Source organism: Macaca nemestrina, chromosome 6 (genome assembly GCF_043159975.1).
Source record: "Macaca nemestrina isolate mMacNem1 chromosome 6, mMacNem.hap1, whole genome shotgun sequence".
NCBI lineage: Eukaryota > Metazoa > Chordata > Mammalia > Primates > Cercopithecidae > Macaca > Macaca nemestrina.
The window spans coordinates 103,838,228-103,857,901 of NC_092130.1; the positions used below are offsets into that span (position 1 = coordinate 103,838,228).

The following is a 19,674-nucleotide window of genomic DNA, read 5'->3' on the forward strand; positions in this document are numbered from 1 at the left end:
CTGGCTAACACGGTGAAACCCTGTCTCTACTAAAAATACAAAAAATTAGCCGGGCGTGGTGGTGGGCACCTGTAGTCCCAGCTACTCAGGAGGCTGAGGCAGGGGAATTGCTTGAATCTGGGAGGTGGAGCTTGCAGTGAGCCAAGATCACGCCACTGCACTCCAGCCTGGGCAACAGAGCAAGACAGAAAGAAAAAGAAAGAAAAGAAAGAAAGAAAGAGAGAGAGAGAGAAAGAGAGAAAGAAAGAAAGAAAGAAAGAAAGAAAGAAAGAAAGAAAGAAAGAAAGAAAGAAAGAAAGAAAGAAAGAAAGAAAAGAAAAGAAAAGAGAGAGAGAGAAAGAGAGAGAGAGAGATAGAAAGAAAGAAAGAGAAAGAAAGAAAAAGAAAGAAAGAAAGAGAAAAGAAAGAAAGGGAGAGAGAAAGCAATCAAGAAAGGGAGAGAGAAAGCAAGCAAGAAAGCAAGGAAGGAAGGAAGGAAGGCTATTAGTCATTATTTCTTAAGGTTTAGATCTGGCATTAAATATATATTAACACACCCAACTTATACAATAGGCTTTGGCTAGCAGTATCCTTGTAAGAATAAAAAAGCAATGGTTCAGACAGTTTTGTTCTAGTATGTCATCATACAGAAAGGCAAATCCTTCCTGAGCCTCTTGAGGAGAATCTAGTTGCCAAAGTGTCCCAAGAAATTTCCTGTCAAGAAATTTCACTATAAAAAGACTCCAGGATATCAACATGCTTGTGACTGTCCCAGCATAAAGCCTCCCTAGTCATCTTCTTTCAAAAGGAAAGAAAAGGGAGTAAGAAGAGGAGAAAAGAGGAGGGGAGAGAAAGAGAAAAGGGAAGAAGAGAAGAAATAACAAAGAAATGAAGGGAGTAATCTTGTTTCTCTGTTTCAGAAGCATCTAACCCTGGAGAGAGAACAGACCAAGCTAAACATTAACCACTGCTGCTGGTAGCCTCTGACAGCACAGGGTAGGGAGCCAGTCTTTCAGAAACCAGCTAGCTGGGTTCAAAACCACGCCCATCATGTAGAAGCTGTGTGACCTTGAAGAAGTTAATTAGACTCTCTGAACCTTTGTTTCTTTATCCACCAATAAAAATAATCTCACCTCCCTCCCAGGGTTGTAGGTCCAAGTGTATAATGTACAAATGAATAAATTAAGACAGTCTCACTCCTGTTGTCATTCCCTTTTCATTGAAAAGACATTGAGTACAAATGAATAGATGCTATCCAAAGAGGGCACGTTCAGTTCCTGGACCCTGGGCACTTTGCCCGTTTCCATGGTCTGAAGCACTAATGGCTGGAATCTAACCTGGAAGGTTGGTTACCCCTGTTGATGCTGTAGCAGGAAAGTCAGAATCTAGCCAATGCTATTGTATTTTTTATTAAAAAAAACAAATTAAATAAAATAGTGATCCATTACATATAAAACTGAGCTGTAGTCCATAGTTTACAGTGGGGAAGGCTCAGAAGATAGAGGCAAGAATGTAGCTGCAGCATTTTCTTTTTCTTCATATCTAGGAGGCAATTCAGATGGAAGATGAGGAGTATGTGAGACCTCAGAAGATGAATTCGTCCTGGAAATGGTATATATAGATTCACAGTCTCTCTCAGAGGCTACACCCTCTGAAGCTGGGGTCCTGCTAAAGAGAAGGAGAGAGAACATGAAGGGGAGGGAATGAAAACAGTGACGCCCCTTTAGTACTAGGTTCTTTTCAAACGTTTCATTACATGTACTTAGGAGTATTTGCAAGAAACTGAGGAGTAATTTCTCCCACACTCTGCTTTTCATAGATTTGTTTTGATTTCTTACCTCTTCCTTTTCCTAGAGCTGAGTGTAACATTAAGACAGTTTCACTCCTGCTGTCATTCCCCTTGTCATTGAAAAGACATTTAATACAAATTTGCAGATACCATCCAAGGAGACCATAGGCAGACACACACACACATACACATACACACACACACACACACACACACACACAGTTCTCTGCTATTCTGTCTTCTGGGACAGCTAACATAAGGCAGACAAACTTATGCATATGGAAAATTAAAACATTAAGCCACAAACCTGAAGGACGGCAGGAAGGCATACTGGCTAATGGAGTGGGCTCTAACAAAAGTCGACCTGCACTGGAATCTACTCTGCTGCTTCCCAGTTACGTGATCTTGGGCAAGTGAATTAACATTGCTAAACCTCAGTTTCCTTATCTGTGAAATGAGGATGATAACGTTCCTTTCTCCTAGAGTGGATATGAGAATTACATAAACTAATGCAAGAAAAGCCAGACCCTGGGACGCAGAAATCATAGTAGCAGCAGCAGTAGTTTAAGTTACTAGACATTGATTTTAGGGTTTGGGGAAGTTTATCATTAGAAGAAAAAAAAAAAATACAAACATTCACGATGAGAATTCTACAGAGGTCCAGCCCTAGCTTGCCTTTCCTCCATGCAGGGCCGCTCCCACATGCACCTCCCTGGATCCCCCCACCACGACCCCATATGAAGCTCTAAAGCCAATTCTGTCCTTGTCAGCCACCTCTTTCCCTCTCCCATCAGATAACCTGTCCCCCTACTTCTGTGGAAAAAGAATCTCTACACAACTTCACTCTCTCCAGGCCCCAGAGGAAAAGCACCCTGGCCGCTGCTCCAGGGCCCACTGTCTGCTCCGTCAGGGCAGGGTGGAGAGGGAGTTCCTCAAACACAAATGACAAGGTAAGGTGGTGCTGTCCCCAGCAGTGAGCACCAGCCTCTCTGTCCCTGCTGCTCACTGCGTGCAAAAATGCACATATCTCATTGTCTTACCTGCTTCAGCCAGTGACAACTTGAAGCAATTCTTCCTTCCTGCACCCTAGTTTCCCATTCTAAAAGGTACCACCAGAGCCTTCTCCAGCCCTGCTCGCTGAGCACACCATTTCTGGGATCTGCACAATCCACTCCTGGGGGTTTCCCACTAGTCCCTGACTCTTCGCCCTCCTGGTTCTCCAACAACCTCTGCAGCTCCATCTCCACCACCTCCTCTCTCTCCCAAAACCCAGCTCCTCCCAATTTGCCTCCAAGGCCCTCATCTCACTGTGCCTCCACCATCAGCCGCCCACCACCAAAACCAAGCTCATCACCCACGTCCTCTCAGTTGGGGACCTCTGAGCTTCCCTGTCACTCACCCTGGAACTCATCATCTCCGCCTCCTCCTCAGTGTCATTCTCCATCTGGATCCCCTACCCCAGGCTCCTGGCACCTCTGGCCCGTCCCACTAGAGCCCGCCTCGCAGCCTTCTGTGTAGGGTGAGTGTTGACCTGATGTTCTCTGTGGCCCAGGGAAGGAGCGAGTATTGAAGGAGAGGTCCAGCTGTGTTGGGTCAGGGCTTAGGCTGATTTTAGCCAGTCACCCAAGCACAGCCATCAGAGTACTAAAGCCCTTCTGTAACTGTTGGGAATCCCCTGGAACCCTCACACCTCTCCATGATCGAAAGCAGTGAAGCCTAGCATAGCAGGGGCCTCCTGGCCCAGTCCTGGCGCTCAGTCTGATTAGTGGGTCGTCAAACATTCTTTTTTTTTTTTTTTCTGAGACAGAGTCTCACTCTGTTGCCCAGGCTGGAATGCAGTGGCACAATCTCGGCTCGGGGCACAAGAATAGGGTCTGGAAGCAGGGAACCTACGGCTGTTTCACGCTGACTTCCTAGAACTAAAGTGAAAGGAAAACCCTAACTTTCCACCCGTAAGTAACGAAAGGACCAAAGACTACTCCCTTTGCAAACACCCACCTTTTGGCAGATGGGAAATTGAAAGTTTGCATAGGAGTGCAACTTTGTAACCTCACTTCAGCCTCTGATTGGCTGCTTTCTTCAACCAATCAGACTGATTGTGGGCCACTACTTCATTTACATGAGGTGAACACCAAGTTGCCAATGGGAAACCTCTAGGGGGGATTTGGATCCAAGAAGATTCTGGAACTGGGCCCTTGAGCAGCTGTTCAGGCTTGCTCCCACCCTGTGGAGTGTACTTCCATTTTCAATAGATTTTTGCTTTTGTTGCTTCATTCTTTCCTTGCTTTGTTTGTGCATTTTGTCCAGTTCTTTGTTCAAAACACCAATAACCTGGACACCCTCCAGCGGTAACAGGCTCACTGCAACTTCTGCCTCTTGGCGTTCAACCGATCCTCATGCCTCAGCCTCCTGAGTAGCTAAGATTACAGATGCCTGCCACGATCCCCAGCTCATTCTTCTATTTTTAGTAGAGTCGGAGTTTTGCCATGTTGGCCAGGCTGGTCTCAAACTCCCAAGCTCAAGTGATCCACTCACCTCAGCCTCCCAAAGTGCTGGGATTACAGGTGTAAACCACCACACCCGGCAAGGGTTGTTAAACATTCTAAGTATCACCCCTGTTAGGAGCACATAAAGATGCCTGGAGTAGGCTTCATATTCACCCAGCATGATCACTTTATCATTTTTAACTTATGTGCTGCCCAAAGTTTCCTGAAAGGTACTTGTTAATATCAAGACACAAATTCTGACATAACATCAGCAAAAAAAATACTCAAATGCCTCCTGGTGAACCACAGCCTTAATACTAGTGTGGCCTGAATTCAGGCCTCTCTCAAAGTTCAAATTGAAATTCTTACCCATAGTTGAAAATACTGTAATATGAAGGGGGGCTTTCATTTGGAAGCAGACTGTTAGTCCCAGGACTCTCAGTGACCGCAGAAGCTGAAGATTCAGGAAAGTAAGGTGGTGGAGGTGGTGGAAATATTATTACCGAGTCACCTAAGGAAACACAATATTTAGTTGAAGACAGGTGGGTAATAAATGGAAGCAAATTAGCAAAAGCAAAATTAAGTAGGCCCATCTATATAAAAGGTCAATACACCTGCTGCTAACTCCAGAATTTAACAGTGAGCCCATTAAATGTATAAAGATAGAAAAGTAGACTAGGTTACCAGGGGCCAGGAGGGGTTGGGGAGTGGGGAAGGGAGTGGGAATTGCTGTTTGGCGAGTAGAGAGTTTCTGTTTGGGATAATGGAAGAGTTCCGGAAATTGATGATGATGATGGTTGAACAACATTGTGACTGTATTCAACGCCACTAAACCATTTAAAAATGTGAAGTGGCTCACACCTATAATCCCAGCACTTTGGGAAGCTGAGGAGGAATGATCGCTTGAGCCCAGGAGTTGGAGACCAGCCTGGTCAACACAGCGATATCTCATTTCAAAAAAATTAAAAGAAAAAAATTAGACAGAAGTGGGAGTAAACGCCTGTAGTCCCAGCTACTGGGAAGGCTGAGCTAGGAGGACTGCTTGAGCCCAGGAGTTCTAGGCTGCAGTGAACTATGTTTGTACTACTGCACTCCAGCCTGGGTGACAGACCCAGACCATGTCTTTTAAAAAAGGAAAAAAAAAGCCAGGCATGGTGGCCCACACCTGTAATCCCAGCACTCTGGGAGGCAGAGGCGTGGTGGCGGCGCCTGTAATCCCAGCTACTCGGGAGGCTGAGGCAGGAGAGGCTTGAACCCGGGAGGCGGAGGTTGTGGAGAGCCAGGATCACATCACTGCACTCCAGCCTGGGCAACAGAGTGAGATTCTGTCTCAAAACAAAAAACAAAACAAAACAAAAAGCAGTTTAAATTGTTTATGCGCTATATATATATATATAAAATTTTTTTTTTTTTAACTACAAATTTTTTAAAAGTAGGCCTACATTTCAGAATCCAGAGTGCTGACCATTATGGTATGAAAGTGGGTCTATATTTCGTAGCAAGTCTAAGCCCAAGCCTCTCTGTGAATTGTTTGCTAACGAGCTCCCTTCCCTCCTCTGGGGTGTTTACTGCTGATAAAGCTTTTCTCTTTTCCAGCCTACAACTTAATTCACAAGTTAGCTGTTAGCTAAAGTGCCTTGTTGCTCAAATGTAGTTTCAGCCCCTGAGCAAATGACAATAAGCCATACTACAGTCCCTAACTGTTATTTACCAAAATTTCACCCAACTATACAGATGAAGGTCGAACCCAAACAAGTTTGGTTTTTGCATTTCTGTGGCTACTGTTCACTCCAGAATACATCCTCATGTTTTGAGGAGAAACTAGGGACCAGATGCAAGCTCTAATTTGTATTCTGATTCCAATATAAAATGCACCACACCACTGGCCCAGAACAGTGTACAGCTGTGGCAGCACCACTGCTGGGGGCCTGGGGAAAGCCTCTAAGAAGCTGGCAACAGCAATAGCAGTTCAGAAAAAAGGAAGAAGATGTGGCTTTATTTCCCTGTAGGCAGGAGAGTGGTTCGCACTCCTAGCACGTCTGACACTTGCTTAGGGTGGCATAGGATTCTTTAAAATGATGGGGGTTCCAACCTGAACAAGCTAGGCGACCTCCTTGACCTCAGCCACCACAACTGCAGGCTGGGTGGTACCTGCATCACAGGACAGGTAGAAGGAAGGACTAGATGGGCCGATTTGCATCTGGCAGTGAACACAGTGAGGAGTACAGAGCCAGCTCTCTCAGCTCAACACCAGCCAAGGGTACTGATTTGCATGATGAAGAAACACCACAGAGGCAATTGGCCACTGGCTCCACTCTCTACCCTTCATGAGCCACAGCAGCCTCAATCATTTCCCAGAGGGAATTTAGCCCTTCAGAAAATGCATTAATTCTATCTCCCCTTCCTTCTGCAAGGAGAAGGCAATGAGAGTTTAAAATACGTTTTGCTAATCTAAAGGTGAGAAAGCATAATAGTTGTCCTGGGATTCTCATTTACTTTTTTAGAAGGTCTTGGTAGGTTAAGAGGAATCGGGGTTGTGTTCACTTCCATTACACACTGTAGAATAAAGAACCTGTGAAGTAAGCCTTGAGGGCAGGCCAGTCACCTCTCAAAAACACACAAGGAAATGCTCCAGTAACCTGTTACCTCCAAGGCTCTCCAGCCCTTTGTCCCAGCAGCTCGGCCTGCCCACACCCTGCAACCTGCTCTCCCTGGAAAGAGGCCGCTCCTCTGCGAGTTCCCTTTCATGTATCTTTCAAAACTTGACGTCCTCTGTGAGTGGACAACAGACACACCCCTCCAGGGAGCGCTGTCTCATACACCTGCTGTGTATCCAGGATAGCACTGAGTGTCCCCACAACAAGGAGAGAGAGCATGCTTCTCGGATTCAACAAATGTAAACCCTATCCCACAATATCAAAGGAGAGGAGTTAGGATGCAAGATTTTCATACGTTTGATGGGGGTTTAAAGGGTTAAGTTGAAAAGATTTTAAACCATGAGGTGCCAACTTTAGGACAAGGACACCAGGAGCAGCACCTCAGCTCTGTCCCCTGCCTCCACTCTGATTCTAGCCACCAGGTGGAAGGCTGGGCCCAAAAACTCCCCTTGAACCGTTCCCAACTAAATGGAAGCATAGCAGCGTTGGATGAACATATTTACTTATACCCCACGGTGTTCGTCAAAAGCACTGAGAATATCTGTCAAATTAAAGGGAGCCCCTTTTTCATGTAATAACTTCCAAGAATGGAATCACACCCACGTGCCCTGGGCAGGGTGCCATGCAAAGGCTATTCTGTGGGTGTGCCCACACACTTGGGTTGGAACCTTGCTCTACCACTTGCTAGGGTGTGACCTTAGGCAAGTCACTTGATATCTACATGCCTCATTTTCTTCCTGTGTAACATGGAGGTACTAACAGTATCTGCCTCCTCGGGTTGCTGTAGGTGTGAATGAATTTCACACAGGGGGACCTTTCAGAGCACATGATAAAGCACTTAAATGGGTGTTTGGCACAAAAACAGACCCTATATAAGTGTTAGCTATTGTGAATATATAACTAACATTTGTGTTGTCACCATAAATATATTAATGCATAAATATATTAATCAGTAAGCTGGGAGCATCCACCCTGGCTCTACACAAGGAATGGCTGCAGATCCATCTGCCCCTCCTCTCCAAGGCTGGTGCCATGCAAGTCCAGCAACCCAGTTCCTCCCCTCCAGGCTGCGGTCAGTGAATTCCACTGCTTCCAGTAGACAGCCCCAAACAGGACACACATCTCACTCATCACACTCCCTCTCTGTCCCCTCCATGCTTTCTGTTCTGCAGACCTCTTTTCCTAGCCTTTTAAATGTCATTGGTTTCACAACTTCACTCTTTCAAAAGTAGGAGACTGAAAAAAAGTGATCTGCCAGTGAGCAGCGATGGGGTTTTTCCTTGGTTGTGTGAAGCTGAGGCCAGTGCTACTGCCATCATTCTGAGGGGGCAGGCTCCGGGAAATGGCACTCTATCTCTTCTGTAGAACCCGGGGACCCAAAAGGAACTTGTAGGCATTCCATGGGAGAAAGAAGTGACAGGTGCTGTCATAGTCCATCTTGGTTCATCCTGCTGCTTCCAAGCTTTGCCTCAGCCCTGCAGCCACGGATGATGTCACAAAAAAGAGACACTGTCACAACACAGAGACAGTGCAGAGGCCCCTCAAAACACCTGAAGACTGCTGGACTTGGACAGATCCAGAATCCTAGAATGTTAGTGCTGCAGGAATCTTAGAGAGGTACTGCTCGTTTTACAGAGATATAAACCAACGCAGGAGAGGTTAAGGACTTACAAGGACAGCCAGCTAGTGACAGCCTGGGAGGAGAACCCAAGTGTCCCACAACTAAAATGCTATGTGGTTTTGGTGTGAGAATAACAGGGGTAACACGGTCACTTAGTGAGTCCCTAAGGTGGTAGAAGGCTCCAAGGCTGTCCTCACGGTTCTTCTCACTTTCCTCTTAATTTGCTCTGTGACCTCGGTCAAGGTCAATTTAATATCCCAATGCTTTGCAAAGTAGGAAAGAGTTGCTGGGGGAAAACGATGTATGCAAGGTTCCTACAGGGCTTCCCACAGCAGCAGCATTGTGTATGTACACATGGTGGGGGTGTGCGCGTGTATGCACACACAGGTGTGAGAGATGGAAGAAGTGAGAAAGAGAATCCAGATGAGAACCAAGAGCAGCTGGTGAAACCCTGCTGCAAAGCCACTGTGATAGAAGCAAGAACGCAAATGACAGCAACCCACCTACAGTGACCTGGACAGCCTCCATACTCTGGATCTGTCCCTCTTCTCTCTCAGAGGCATCCTGGCCAATATTCAGCGTGTTTCTTTTCTTAATGTGGGCAATCACGAAGAAACACAATCCCACAAGCACAATCAAGGGCCCCATGATCTGCAGAGAAAGGAACCCACACATCCGGGGCTTTGAGTCGCCAGTGTCTGTCTCGTTTAGCGGTTCCCGTGCCCAGTCGGAGCCACATCCAGGGACCCAAATGCCCAGGACGCTGATGAGCATGCCGCTTGTCAAGAAGAGAAATCCAAAGATAAGGCACTGGGCAAACTGGCGGCTCTCTCCACAGATGAAGGCTCGGTCGGGGTCCATCTGCCGACCTCTCTGCAGCCCTGCACGGAGCTGAAGTTGCGCCCGGGAGCGGGCCAGGATCACAGCCCCAAGCCCAACCACGGCACATGCAGGCCCCGCCACCTTGAGCACAATGGGGCAGTCTGGGAGGGGCTTATATTGGCATGCCTGGAACCCAAAGATGGAGAGCAGGACTCCCACACACAACAAGACGGCGCCAAAGACAAAGAAGCAGAAGATGAGCTTGCTGACGTGTCTGTCCTGCTGGTCCCCATCTGGCTCAGCAGCAGCTGCAGGAGACATGTCCAGGAGAGCCCCTTCCTGGAGGCAGTGTGGGATGTGTTTTCTTCCCTCTAAGATTTCAGCAGCTCTGCAAACACAACCAAACACCAAATTAACGTGGGCACAGGTGTTCCGGAACCACCCTGGTTTTTTGCTGGCCATTTCTGAAATCACACTAGCATGAGGCCTTGGGGGTAGAACTTTATGCAACTGATAAGCTGTAGAACAATGACTTGGTTTATGAGTCAGAAAAACTAGTATTCAGAAACTCCTAAATATGTAATTTTATGAGATATTCAAAACAGAGGAAATTCAATTACTACACATCTAAGGGTATCTTTTTTAAAAAATTAAAGAACAAAAGTAACTGGGTGTGGTGTTTCGTTTTCTGAGTCTTACAAACTCATTTCCCTGGGGAAAAAAAACACTGGTGAATGAGGGAAGAACCACAGGGATTCTTTCTGATTGCAAATGCCCCACTTTTCATCACAGCTGCTCTCAGCACTTTCAAGTCAGTTAGTTCAGTAACTAACTTTCCATTTCCTGTTTTAGACTACCGCAGCTTTCCATTTCATGTTTTATTCTAAGGCTACATCTACAAAAGACCCAATTTCAGCAGTTTCAATAGAATAAGAAGGCTGTTCAGGAACACAGTGGGTTTGGTGGACTTTCAAGTTGATTCTATCAAAATGTGGTTCTTGAGGCCAGGTGCAGTGGCTTGCACCTGTAATCCCAGCATTTTGGGAGGCAGAGGCAGGCAGATTGCTTGAGCTCAGGAGTTCGAGACCAGCCTAGGTGACACAGCAAAACCCCATCTCTGCTAAAAATGCAAAATTTAGTCAGGCATGGTGCCTGTGGTCCCAGCTACCTGGGAGGCTGAGGTGGGAGGATAGATTGAGCCCGGGAGCTGGAGGTTGCAGTGAGCCAAGATCACGCCACTACACTCCAGCCTGGGCAACAGAGCGAGACCCTGCCAAAAAAAAAAAAATGGTTCTTGGGTTCTCAATAAGCACAGACTGGTGACCCAGTTGCTTGGGTCTGGGATGACCCTGGAAAGTGTGGCACAGCAGGTCAAGGGGAGCTCCATTTTCAGGGCAGACAGGTACCCAAAGGCAGGTGTGGCCTCTCACTCACCCTCCTCCATGGGTGTCACCTACTTCCACAAAGAGGTTGAGACTCATTTAAAAAACAAGCAGCCAATAAAATTGCTAGTTATAAAGCACAAAATGGGTGGAGGGGGGGAACTTGACTATGAAAGAATAGCATAGGTGGAATCAAGTGGGAAAGCACCTTCCACAAAATCACCCAAGCCCTATACTTCAAGGGTATAATATACTAAATATACCAAGTAGTTGTTAAAGAGTTGTCTAGCTTACACACAGCTGACTTAATTATCTCGTTATCTTATTTTACTCCAATGAATGGGATATTTTACCAGGACCCCGTAAGTCAGGTCCGGAATTTGCAAAGACAATCCAAAATCATGAAGACTATTTTCACCTGCCCAAGGAAAGAAAACTTTTAAAATATTTTGCGCTGCTCACACCCATGGTCACATGAAGGAACTCAAGACTGAGGCCCTAAGCCCAAGATGATCTTGACAAACCAAAATCGCATTGAAGGAAGGTCAGTTTAGGTAAAGAAAGCAAGCAGGTAATCTTACACTGGGAACAACTTTTCCAGGAAAAAGTATGATAGAATCAGAGGGAAGTTGGGAAAAAAAGGAAATAGAGGAGGGAAAAAAGCTTTCATTTCAAACTTGGGAAAACTTGATATACAGATGCAGTTAAGCTGAGACAAAGAAAGCATTGCACTAATTAATTTTTTTAATCTTCCCATTTTTTATGAAGTCAGTAACATCCTGCAGTGAATAAGAATTTCATATTGAGTATACAGTAGTCCTCACTTATGCTACAGGGAGTACATTCCAAAACTCCCAGTGGAATGAAACGATGGAGAGTCCTGAAGTCTACATATACTGGGTTTTTTTGTTTGCTTGTTTTTAATTTTTTCCTGAATCATGCAATCTCTTCCGCGGTTTCGGAGACAAGGAAGAGAAGAGTGATTCTCGGCTGCAAAGTCCTATCAGGAATTCATTTATTCCCAGTATAGTCAACTTTGCAGCAAGTCACAAGGCTTCAACTGTCTTAAGGCAAATTCCCAAACACCAGTAAACAGAAGCCCGAAACTGAATCTGTAGTTTCTTGTCCGTGGACTAGTGGACTGAGCACCTGGCTGAGGTGCTCTGATCCAAAATAGTGTGGCAGTAGTCTCAGTCTCTCTCCTTCCCCGACAGATGCACTCACAAACGGATACAAAGACACCCACACTCACTCGCAATGAAACCTATTCCAAACACGACCCTACACTTAACCTCCCCAAAGTCAAACTCCCCTCCCCAACACTCCTATTGGTTTTCCAAAAGACATTTGCAAAATTCACAGCACCTCTCCACGTCCAAAGCTCTGGTGAGTTTGGGGAACGAAACCAGGGGCAAATGCCTTCTGCGCGAAATACGTTTGCGGCTTTTAGGGAGCCCAAGAGCAACCAACAAGCCCGAGGGGCTCGCAGGGGCGCAGGTTGGGCTCGGATACCCAGCGCCTCCGCGCTGCCGCAGCTCCCGGCGCCCAGCCTGGCAGCACAGCTCAGCGCCCGACCCGCCGCCTCCGGCGCAGGCGCGCGGGCCGGGGCCTCTTACCTGAGGCTGGGTCCGGCGTCCCCGCTGACCGCACTGCTGTGGGCACTGGCTGGGCGCGGCGTCCGCCTCCGCATGCGGCCTCGACTGCGCCGGTCGCCCAGCACCCTACCCCCGGTGCGTCCTGGTGCGGCGGGCGGGCCCTGCCGTATTTAGAGAAGGAGGCGGTGCCGCGCGGGCGCGGCGGCCCGGGAAGGGCAGGGCAGGAGCGACCGGTGGGAGCTGGCCGCCACCGGGGTCCCGGGGCGCGCCCGCAAGGGCATGGAGAGCCAGGGGCGGCTTCGGAACCCAGGGCTGGCGGGTTTGGCCGCCTCTGCGCCCGTGGCTGTGCGCGCGAGGAGTCTGGGAGAAATGGGCACCTTCCACGGCTGCCTGGCCCGCACGCCTGACGGGGGCCGGCGAGTTGAGATGCTCCCCCTGGCTGGAGGAACTGCGCGCCCCGCCCGCAGAGGCCCGCTCCCTCTCGAGGCCTGAGGCCCAGTTCCGGAGGGGCGCGAGAGAGCGGCTGCGTGGGGGTCGCGGAAGAAGTGCCTGCCCCCCCTCTCCACCGCCTCCCTCGTGGTCGCGGCCCAGGCAGAACAGGGTACCGTGCCCCGGCCGCCGTGGCCTTGGCCACCGCGAGGTCCCGGGCGACTACACCCAGCAGCCCTGTGGCCCTCCTGCTACTCCGGAGACCTGGAGTGGGGTTACAGGGGGAAGCGCCTCGCTGCGAGCTCCCCATCGAACAGGATGTGGAGCCACCAGGTCACTGAGACGACGTGCGTTCTACAGAATGTGAGACAAGGGCACTCCACACCCAGCCATTCAGGCCTGAGGTCCTGGCTCGGATATTGAGGCCGAGACGCGGCAAGCCCCGCGCCGGACTAGCTCTGCCCTTTCCGCACCCACACGTCTGCACATAGCCCTGCTTTGCCATAGAACCCCCTTCCTGGTTCTCTACCACTAATGATCTGCCGGAATTAAACTGGTCACTTTCCCTGCCCTTGAACCGGGAGTTTCGGGATGAGTTTGCCAATCGCTGTGCTATTTGTAACCAGCCCCGTGACACGTGATACGGATCCAACTGTGCTAGTTTCCACACCAGGGGTCAGGACACTGTGGAAGGGGAGTCAAGGGTTCTCTGTCCAAGCGCAGAGGTGCCCTAAGCCGTGAGGACTTCCCAGCCCTGCCTTCTCTTCTCAGTTTCCTGTCTGCCTTGCCTGAAACCCTGTCTAGAGTTAAGGCCAATGGATGAAACTTTTCAATGTGCAAACAAGCACTTTACCCACCTGATACAACAAGTGGTTCCTGGTCATGCTCAATGAGGGTAAAGTGTGAAGCAGGCTTAGCTAATCATAGAGGTGAGAAGAGACTTAAAGAACGGGTCAGAGAGAGGTAAAGAGGGGAGGGGGGTTATCTGGGCTTTAGGGTTCACCAGGGAGGCAGAACGGACAAGTTCTGGCCATTGGAATTTGGTGGGGCACTTGCCTGGGTGGCCAAAGGTGGACTTTTTCTTAGGGTGCCCGACCTCTGAATCCCCGCCATAACTAACAGCCATGAACAATGCCGACACTCACAACCCCTTGCTCTGTCGTTCTTTGCTGCGTCTCTCAGTTCAGAAAAGGTTGGAGGCTGCAAGGGGACAGGAGACTGAGAAAAACAATCATTTGTCACTTGAGGAAACTGAGGCCCAGGCCGACAGAGGTAAAATAGCCTCCACAGGTGGATGACGTGCAGAGAAGGCCTGAGCCAGATGCGCTGACCATTCAGTATTTCTCCCGCAGCACACCTGTCACTCAGAGGACACACAATGCTGTGAACCCAGAAGACGCCCTTTTATTACATGGCCTTGTGATGCCAAACACGTTTAGATTATTATAACAATACAGGCACTGTGTCCCAAGGACATTACAGTAATCTATATTTGGGGTGGAGATATCCTTCCTGGTCCAAGTGTCAAGGTATACCACCTTCTGGAAGGGCACCAAAGCATGCCCAGCGAATGGGCAGATACCCAAGACTGAATTGTACAACAGCAGGTACTGGCTTTCTAAGAACTCAGGCCCTCATTATAGGATTTGTCCCCTCTGACACAGGCCTATGAACAACTTTTCATTGTGCAAAAGGTTTTCCTTGTCCTTTCCCTACTCATTCTTCCCTTCCCCCTTATTTGAAACTCAATCTCTGGCCATGTCATGTGCAGGCCTGCAAGGGGCCTGTTGATACAGCTGCCCCTCTGGTGCCACATGACTGCAGGCTCACCACCCATGACAGATTTGAATATCCTGGCACCAAGGACAATCAGATTAGCCTGCACTTGGTATATCTGCTGTTCTCACTGTTTGTGTCTATGGGAGCCTGTTTGACTAAACTCCTTGGAAACTGATCATCGATCAAGTATGAAAGACACACCCATCAGCCTTTAAGGTACTTATCTTCGTAGCCCACCTAGCCTTAGGAGAGAAGCTGGGTGACCTGGTCACTATCTAGTGGTCTTCCCTAGCCTGTGTGGTAGTGAAAAGGATAAAAACCAGACCGAATCCTTAGAAAAACAGCATCAGAACAAGATTAAAAACCTCAAATTCAGTCAGTGACTGTAGAAGCATAAAGTAGAGGCATGTGTTCATGTATTTAGCCAGCACCGATTTACCAAGAGGCAGTAAAACATGGAACTTGTATTTTATTGAGGAGAAAGGCAATAAAATATGTAAGTTATACAGAGAACTAGAAAGTGATTAAGTGCCAGGGAGAACAATAAATCACAGATGGGGACTGGGGAGCACAGCATTTTAAATAGGGGAGTTAAGGAAGGCATCTCTGAGAAAGTGAGATTGCAGCAAAAACTTGAAGGGAATGAGGAAGCAAGTGTATCAATGATCTATTATTGCATAACAACTTACCCCAAAACTGAAGTTTGAAACAGCAAAAATGTATTCTCAGGGTTTCTGAGGGTCAGAAACTGCATATGGCTTAACTGGGTACTTCTGGCTGAGCCTCTCAGAGGCTGCAGTCAAGCAGTTGGCCAGGGCTGTGGTCATCTGAAGGCTGGACTGGGGCTGGAGGTCTGCTGCCAAGGTGGCACATTCACAGGGATGTTGGCAGGAGGCCTCAGTTTCTCACCATGTGGATTTCTGCACCCAGCCTCCCCTCGCTTGAGTGATCCAAGAGAGAGCAAACGAAGGGGAAGCTGTGGTGCCTTTTCTGACGAGGCTCTGCACTTCCACACCATTACTTCTCTTTATTCTGGTCCTCAGAATTGAGTCACAAAGTCAAAGGGAATGGGATTAGGTGCCACCTCTTGTAGGGAAGAGTAAGAAAGAATTTGTAAGCATAGTTTGTGATTTTTTTGTGGGAAGTAGGGAAGAATGCTTCAGGCAGAAGTAACCACAGGTGCAAAGGCCCTGAGGGGGGAACACACATATTAGCATATTCAAAGAAGAGCAAGAGGCCAGAGTGGCTGTAGCTGGTGAGCAAGGGGGAGAGTAGGAGAGGAGGTCAGAGAAGAAAGGCATGTGCAGGGCCAAGGGCATCAGGTTGTGCAGGGCCTTTGAGTAGGCGGGAGGCCTTTGAATGGTTTTTGAGCTGATGTGATGAGCTTTGACAATGATGTGATCTGATTTCTTTTAACAAAGAAATTGGTGGCTGTTGCGGTGAGAATAGCCCAAGGAAGAGCCAGGATGGATGGGAAGAGGCCAGTTAGGAGGCTGTGGTAACAACTCAGGAGTGATATCTGTGGCTTGTGTTTGAAGGTGATGAAAGGGATGAGACTCTGGATATATCTTGAAGACAGAATCAATGGTATTTTCCATGGACCACATGTGGGTTTTGATTCCAAGGTTTTGGGCCTGAGCAAGTGGAAGAATGGTTCTGGCACGAGCAAGATGGGGAATCCTAGGAGTGGAACAAGTCTGAGGTGGGGAACTTCAGAGTCCATTTGGGGAGATGTTAATTTCGTCCATTAGACATCCGAGTAGAGAAGCTGAGTAGGCAATTGATTATGGAGGCCTGGGGTTCAGGAATCCGGAAGGAATACTTTCCTATGGTCTGTGAGTGACATTACAAAGTTGAGGAGGCTGGGCTCCCTCTCTGGAAGAGTAACAGTTATTCCTATGGAGGGCTCTGAACACACAAAGCAAGAGACAGGCTGGTGCCAACCACTGTGCAGTTTTCAGATATTTCTGGAGTGCAGAGGGCAGCTAGTGCGGCCGGGAGGGATGAGTTTCTCCCAGCGCAGGGGGCTTCTGCTACTCTGTTCCCAGAACACTGCCCTAAGGAACGCATATCTTTCACTTCAACAAGACAGGCCACGTATTTCTTCCCAGGGCCCTGCCAACCCTGAGAAGAAACTCAGGGCAAGCGGTGTGGATTGACCTGCAGAATTCAGTGTCACCATTTTTCAGAATTCGCAAGATGGCAGAAAGACAATCAGCTAATCAAGTCTGCCAACTTCTAGGTCTCTTTTCTCAGTTGGTCTCTCTCTAATTCTGCCCCAAATTAATCTTAGCACCCAGAAGCACACATTTCCCTGCTTCCAATTTCTGATGTTTTCTGACCCCCAGCTGGGCTTGGTTTATAGGAATTTATTCTCGAGTGCTCAGTCTTGGGTCCATGTTTCAATACATATTTCCAGGACTCCCAGTGACTCCTCTGATCCAACCTGGGCCCCATCCAGCTCTATAACCCTGAAAAGGGTGTACCATAGTCCCTGGGATATTTTCCTTCTCCCTAACTCCCAGGTCGGACTTAGACCCAAGGGCCTGAGAGACATATCAGGAGTGCGAGTAGAGGTTGACTAATTTGAAAAGCTTGAATTGAAGGTTTAGACTGCTCCCTTAGCTGATCCTGAGTGCAAGGGCTCCTCTTTTGCAGAGTCATTTTATGGCCTGAGATGGTGCTGTTGATTTTGCACGGTTAATAACAGCTCAGCCTGAGTGCTGCTAGCCTTAGCCAAGGGTGTAGAATGCAAGCAGTTGTTTCAGAGAAAGTAAGAATTTGCTCGGAGCACACTTGGCTTTTCTGAGGAGGCCTCTGCACTGCCAAGGGAGAACAACCCCCCTCAACAGTGGCCACAGCATCTGGTCTGTGGCTAAAGGAGACCAGCATGTTGATATTAAGAGTTCTATGGAAAAGTACTGACTCTTCACTCATTCACTGCTGACTGGATCCCAAAGAAGGCACTATTTCTTCCCAGCATGTAGAAAGGGGATGAGTCAAACTGAGTTTAGATCCTGGCTTTGTCATTTATCAGCTGTGTGACCTGGGACAAGTAAACATCTTTTCTGTATCTTAGTGTTCTCATCTGTAATGTGAGAATAATCAGACCTACCTCGAAGGATGTCTTGCTTGAAGAGTAAATAACTGGCACATGGAGAACGATCAATAAATGGATTTCTCCTTAACTACTACTCATCTAACTACACTCATCTCATCTTCCACCTGTGGCTCAGGAAGCTTGAGCTGATGAATCCATGGAGACTGTAAAGAGATAGCAAGGGAGGTCGATCAGGGTGCTCACTGAGAGCAAAATGTGGCTCTGTTGACTTCTGATGCCCAGTTGGCAATGGTTGGAGTTCCCAGCCTGCCAGCTCAGCTGTTTCTCACTATAGCCCATCTCCCAGTTATTTCTAGAAGTTCTTAAAGGTGTGCATCACATGATCTCAAAAACCAGCCTGTCCAACTTATGTTATCTGCCCTGTTGGTCTACCTTTGTCTTGCCAAGGTCTGCAGCCTCCAAAGCTTCTGAAATGGGGCTTGCTGCTGCTGATATTTTTAGAGGGGCATGTGGTATCCTGCCAAGGGTGATTCCTTAGCCAGTCAGTGGCCCAGGGCTCAGGATTCTACCTGCCTCACATCTCCTGGATCCATCTGCATGTCTTGGCCCAATCTCCATGTCCTTGGTTCTGGCCCCTCTACTACCTGGTTGCCACTGATGATTCCAAGAAGGATTCAGATCAGATCACAGTGCTCCAAAAAATATAGCAAAGTGAAACAAATGCAAATACATGATAAAAACAAAAGAAGAAAAAGAAAGAAAAGACTTACTGTATATCCTACCTCCTTCAAACAGCTTGCTGTGATGTGCTTGGTGGTGTGGGAACCTTCTGGTGTCATGCATGCAGGTAACTTACCTATTTTTGGATCAGGCTTGGAAACTTGTCTGAGACACTTGGAGATGACTCCCAAAATGGTCTGACCCAGAAATCCAGAAAGGGGCCCTCTGACTGTCCCGGGGTGCTGTACATGGGGAACATGCCACCTGCCTGGGGGTCCAGGGGTAAGGGGTCTTCCTGGGTGTGGCCTGTGGAAGTGTCCTGAATGAAGAACACCAAAATGCCAGGTACTATGAAAACAGCAAGGGGAATGAGGAGCCAGGGCCCATCCTCACTGGGGAAATGGCGTTTAACTGGAACTGCAAAGAATGAATGGGTGCTGTGGCAGAGCACACAGACACCCTCTGGAGAGGAGACCTGGAGCCGGTCATCTCCTCACAGTCACACACTTGAACACTTGACTTCTCCCACAAAAACTTCTGGCCTAAAAAATTAATCAATACTTATCTAAACACCTGAGAGCCGGGAGTCTTTGATAAATTAAAAGGCAGTTTGGCAGTAAGCCACCTCCTGACTGCCCCAGATTTTCATAAAAGGCCCTTTGTGGAAACCACAGAATGCAGGTGAAGCTAGGACTTGAGGCGGTGCTGATTCAGAAAAGAGAAAGAGAAAACTGCTTTTTAGGGTTTCTTTCTATTTAACCTACCTCACTTTGGGAACCCAGCACTTTGGGAGGACGAGGCGGGTGGATCACGAGGTCAGGAGATCGAGACCATCCTGGCTAACGGTGAAACCCCGTCTCTACTAAAAAATACAAAAAACTAGCCGGGTGAGGTGGCGGGCGCCTATAGTCCCAGCTACTCGGGAGGCTGAGGCAGGAGAATGGCGGGAACCCGGGAGGCGGAGCTTGCAGTGAGCTGAGATCTGGCCACTGCACTCCAGCCTGGGTGACAGAGCGAGACTCTGTCTCAAAAAAAAAAAAAAAGAAAAAAAAAATTGAGTGAGTACAGAAAACAAGACTTGCTGTAATTTTTGCTTGGATGTGATTCCAGAGGAAATATTTTCTCTTAAATGAAAATATAATAGCTAACCCCTACATAAAGCTTACTATGTGTTTTTGGGGGGTTACAAATGTATTCACTCCTTTGTGTTTCATAAGAACCCTGTGAAGTGAGTACTGCCGCTACCCCACTGGACAGGTGCACACGGAGGCTGGGCACCTGCTCCCTCAACTTGCCAGCCAGGGGCATTGCCAGATGGGAAGCACCAGGTCTTATGGACACCAATATTTGAATT

General features: G+C 48.0%; 1 protein-coding gene across 2 annotated transcripts; it reads right to left on the minus strand.

The window, feature by feature from the left end:
* Window positions 1–1,365: 1,365 nt before the first annotated feature.
* LOC105475165 (transmembrane protein 171) lies at window positions 1,366–12,491 on the minus strand. Of its 2 annotated transcripts, none has more exons than XM_011730196.3 (4): window positions 12,353–12,491; window positions 9,036–9,742; window positions 4,624–4,765; window positions 1,366–1,644 (listed from the first exon to the last, which is right to left on the minus strand). In XM_011730196.3, the coding sequence occupies exons 1-4, from the start codon at window positions 12,424–12,426 to the stop codon at window positions 1,455–1,457; spliced, it is 1,113 nt and encodes a 370-aa protein (XP_011728498.2). In that variant the 5' UTR covers window positions 12,427–12,491; the 3' UTR covers window positions 1,366–1,454. The 2 variants fall into 2 exon arrangements, with proteins under 2 accessions (XP_011728498.2, XP_011728497.2); XM_011730195.3 differs by having other exon boundaries at window positions 1,366–1,647.
* Between the last annotated feature and the right edge of the window lie 7,183 nt (window positions 12,492–19,674).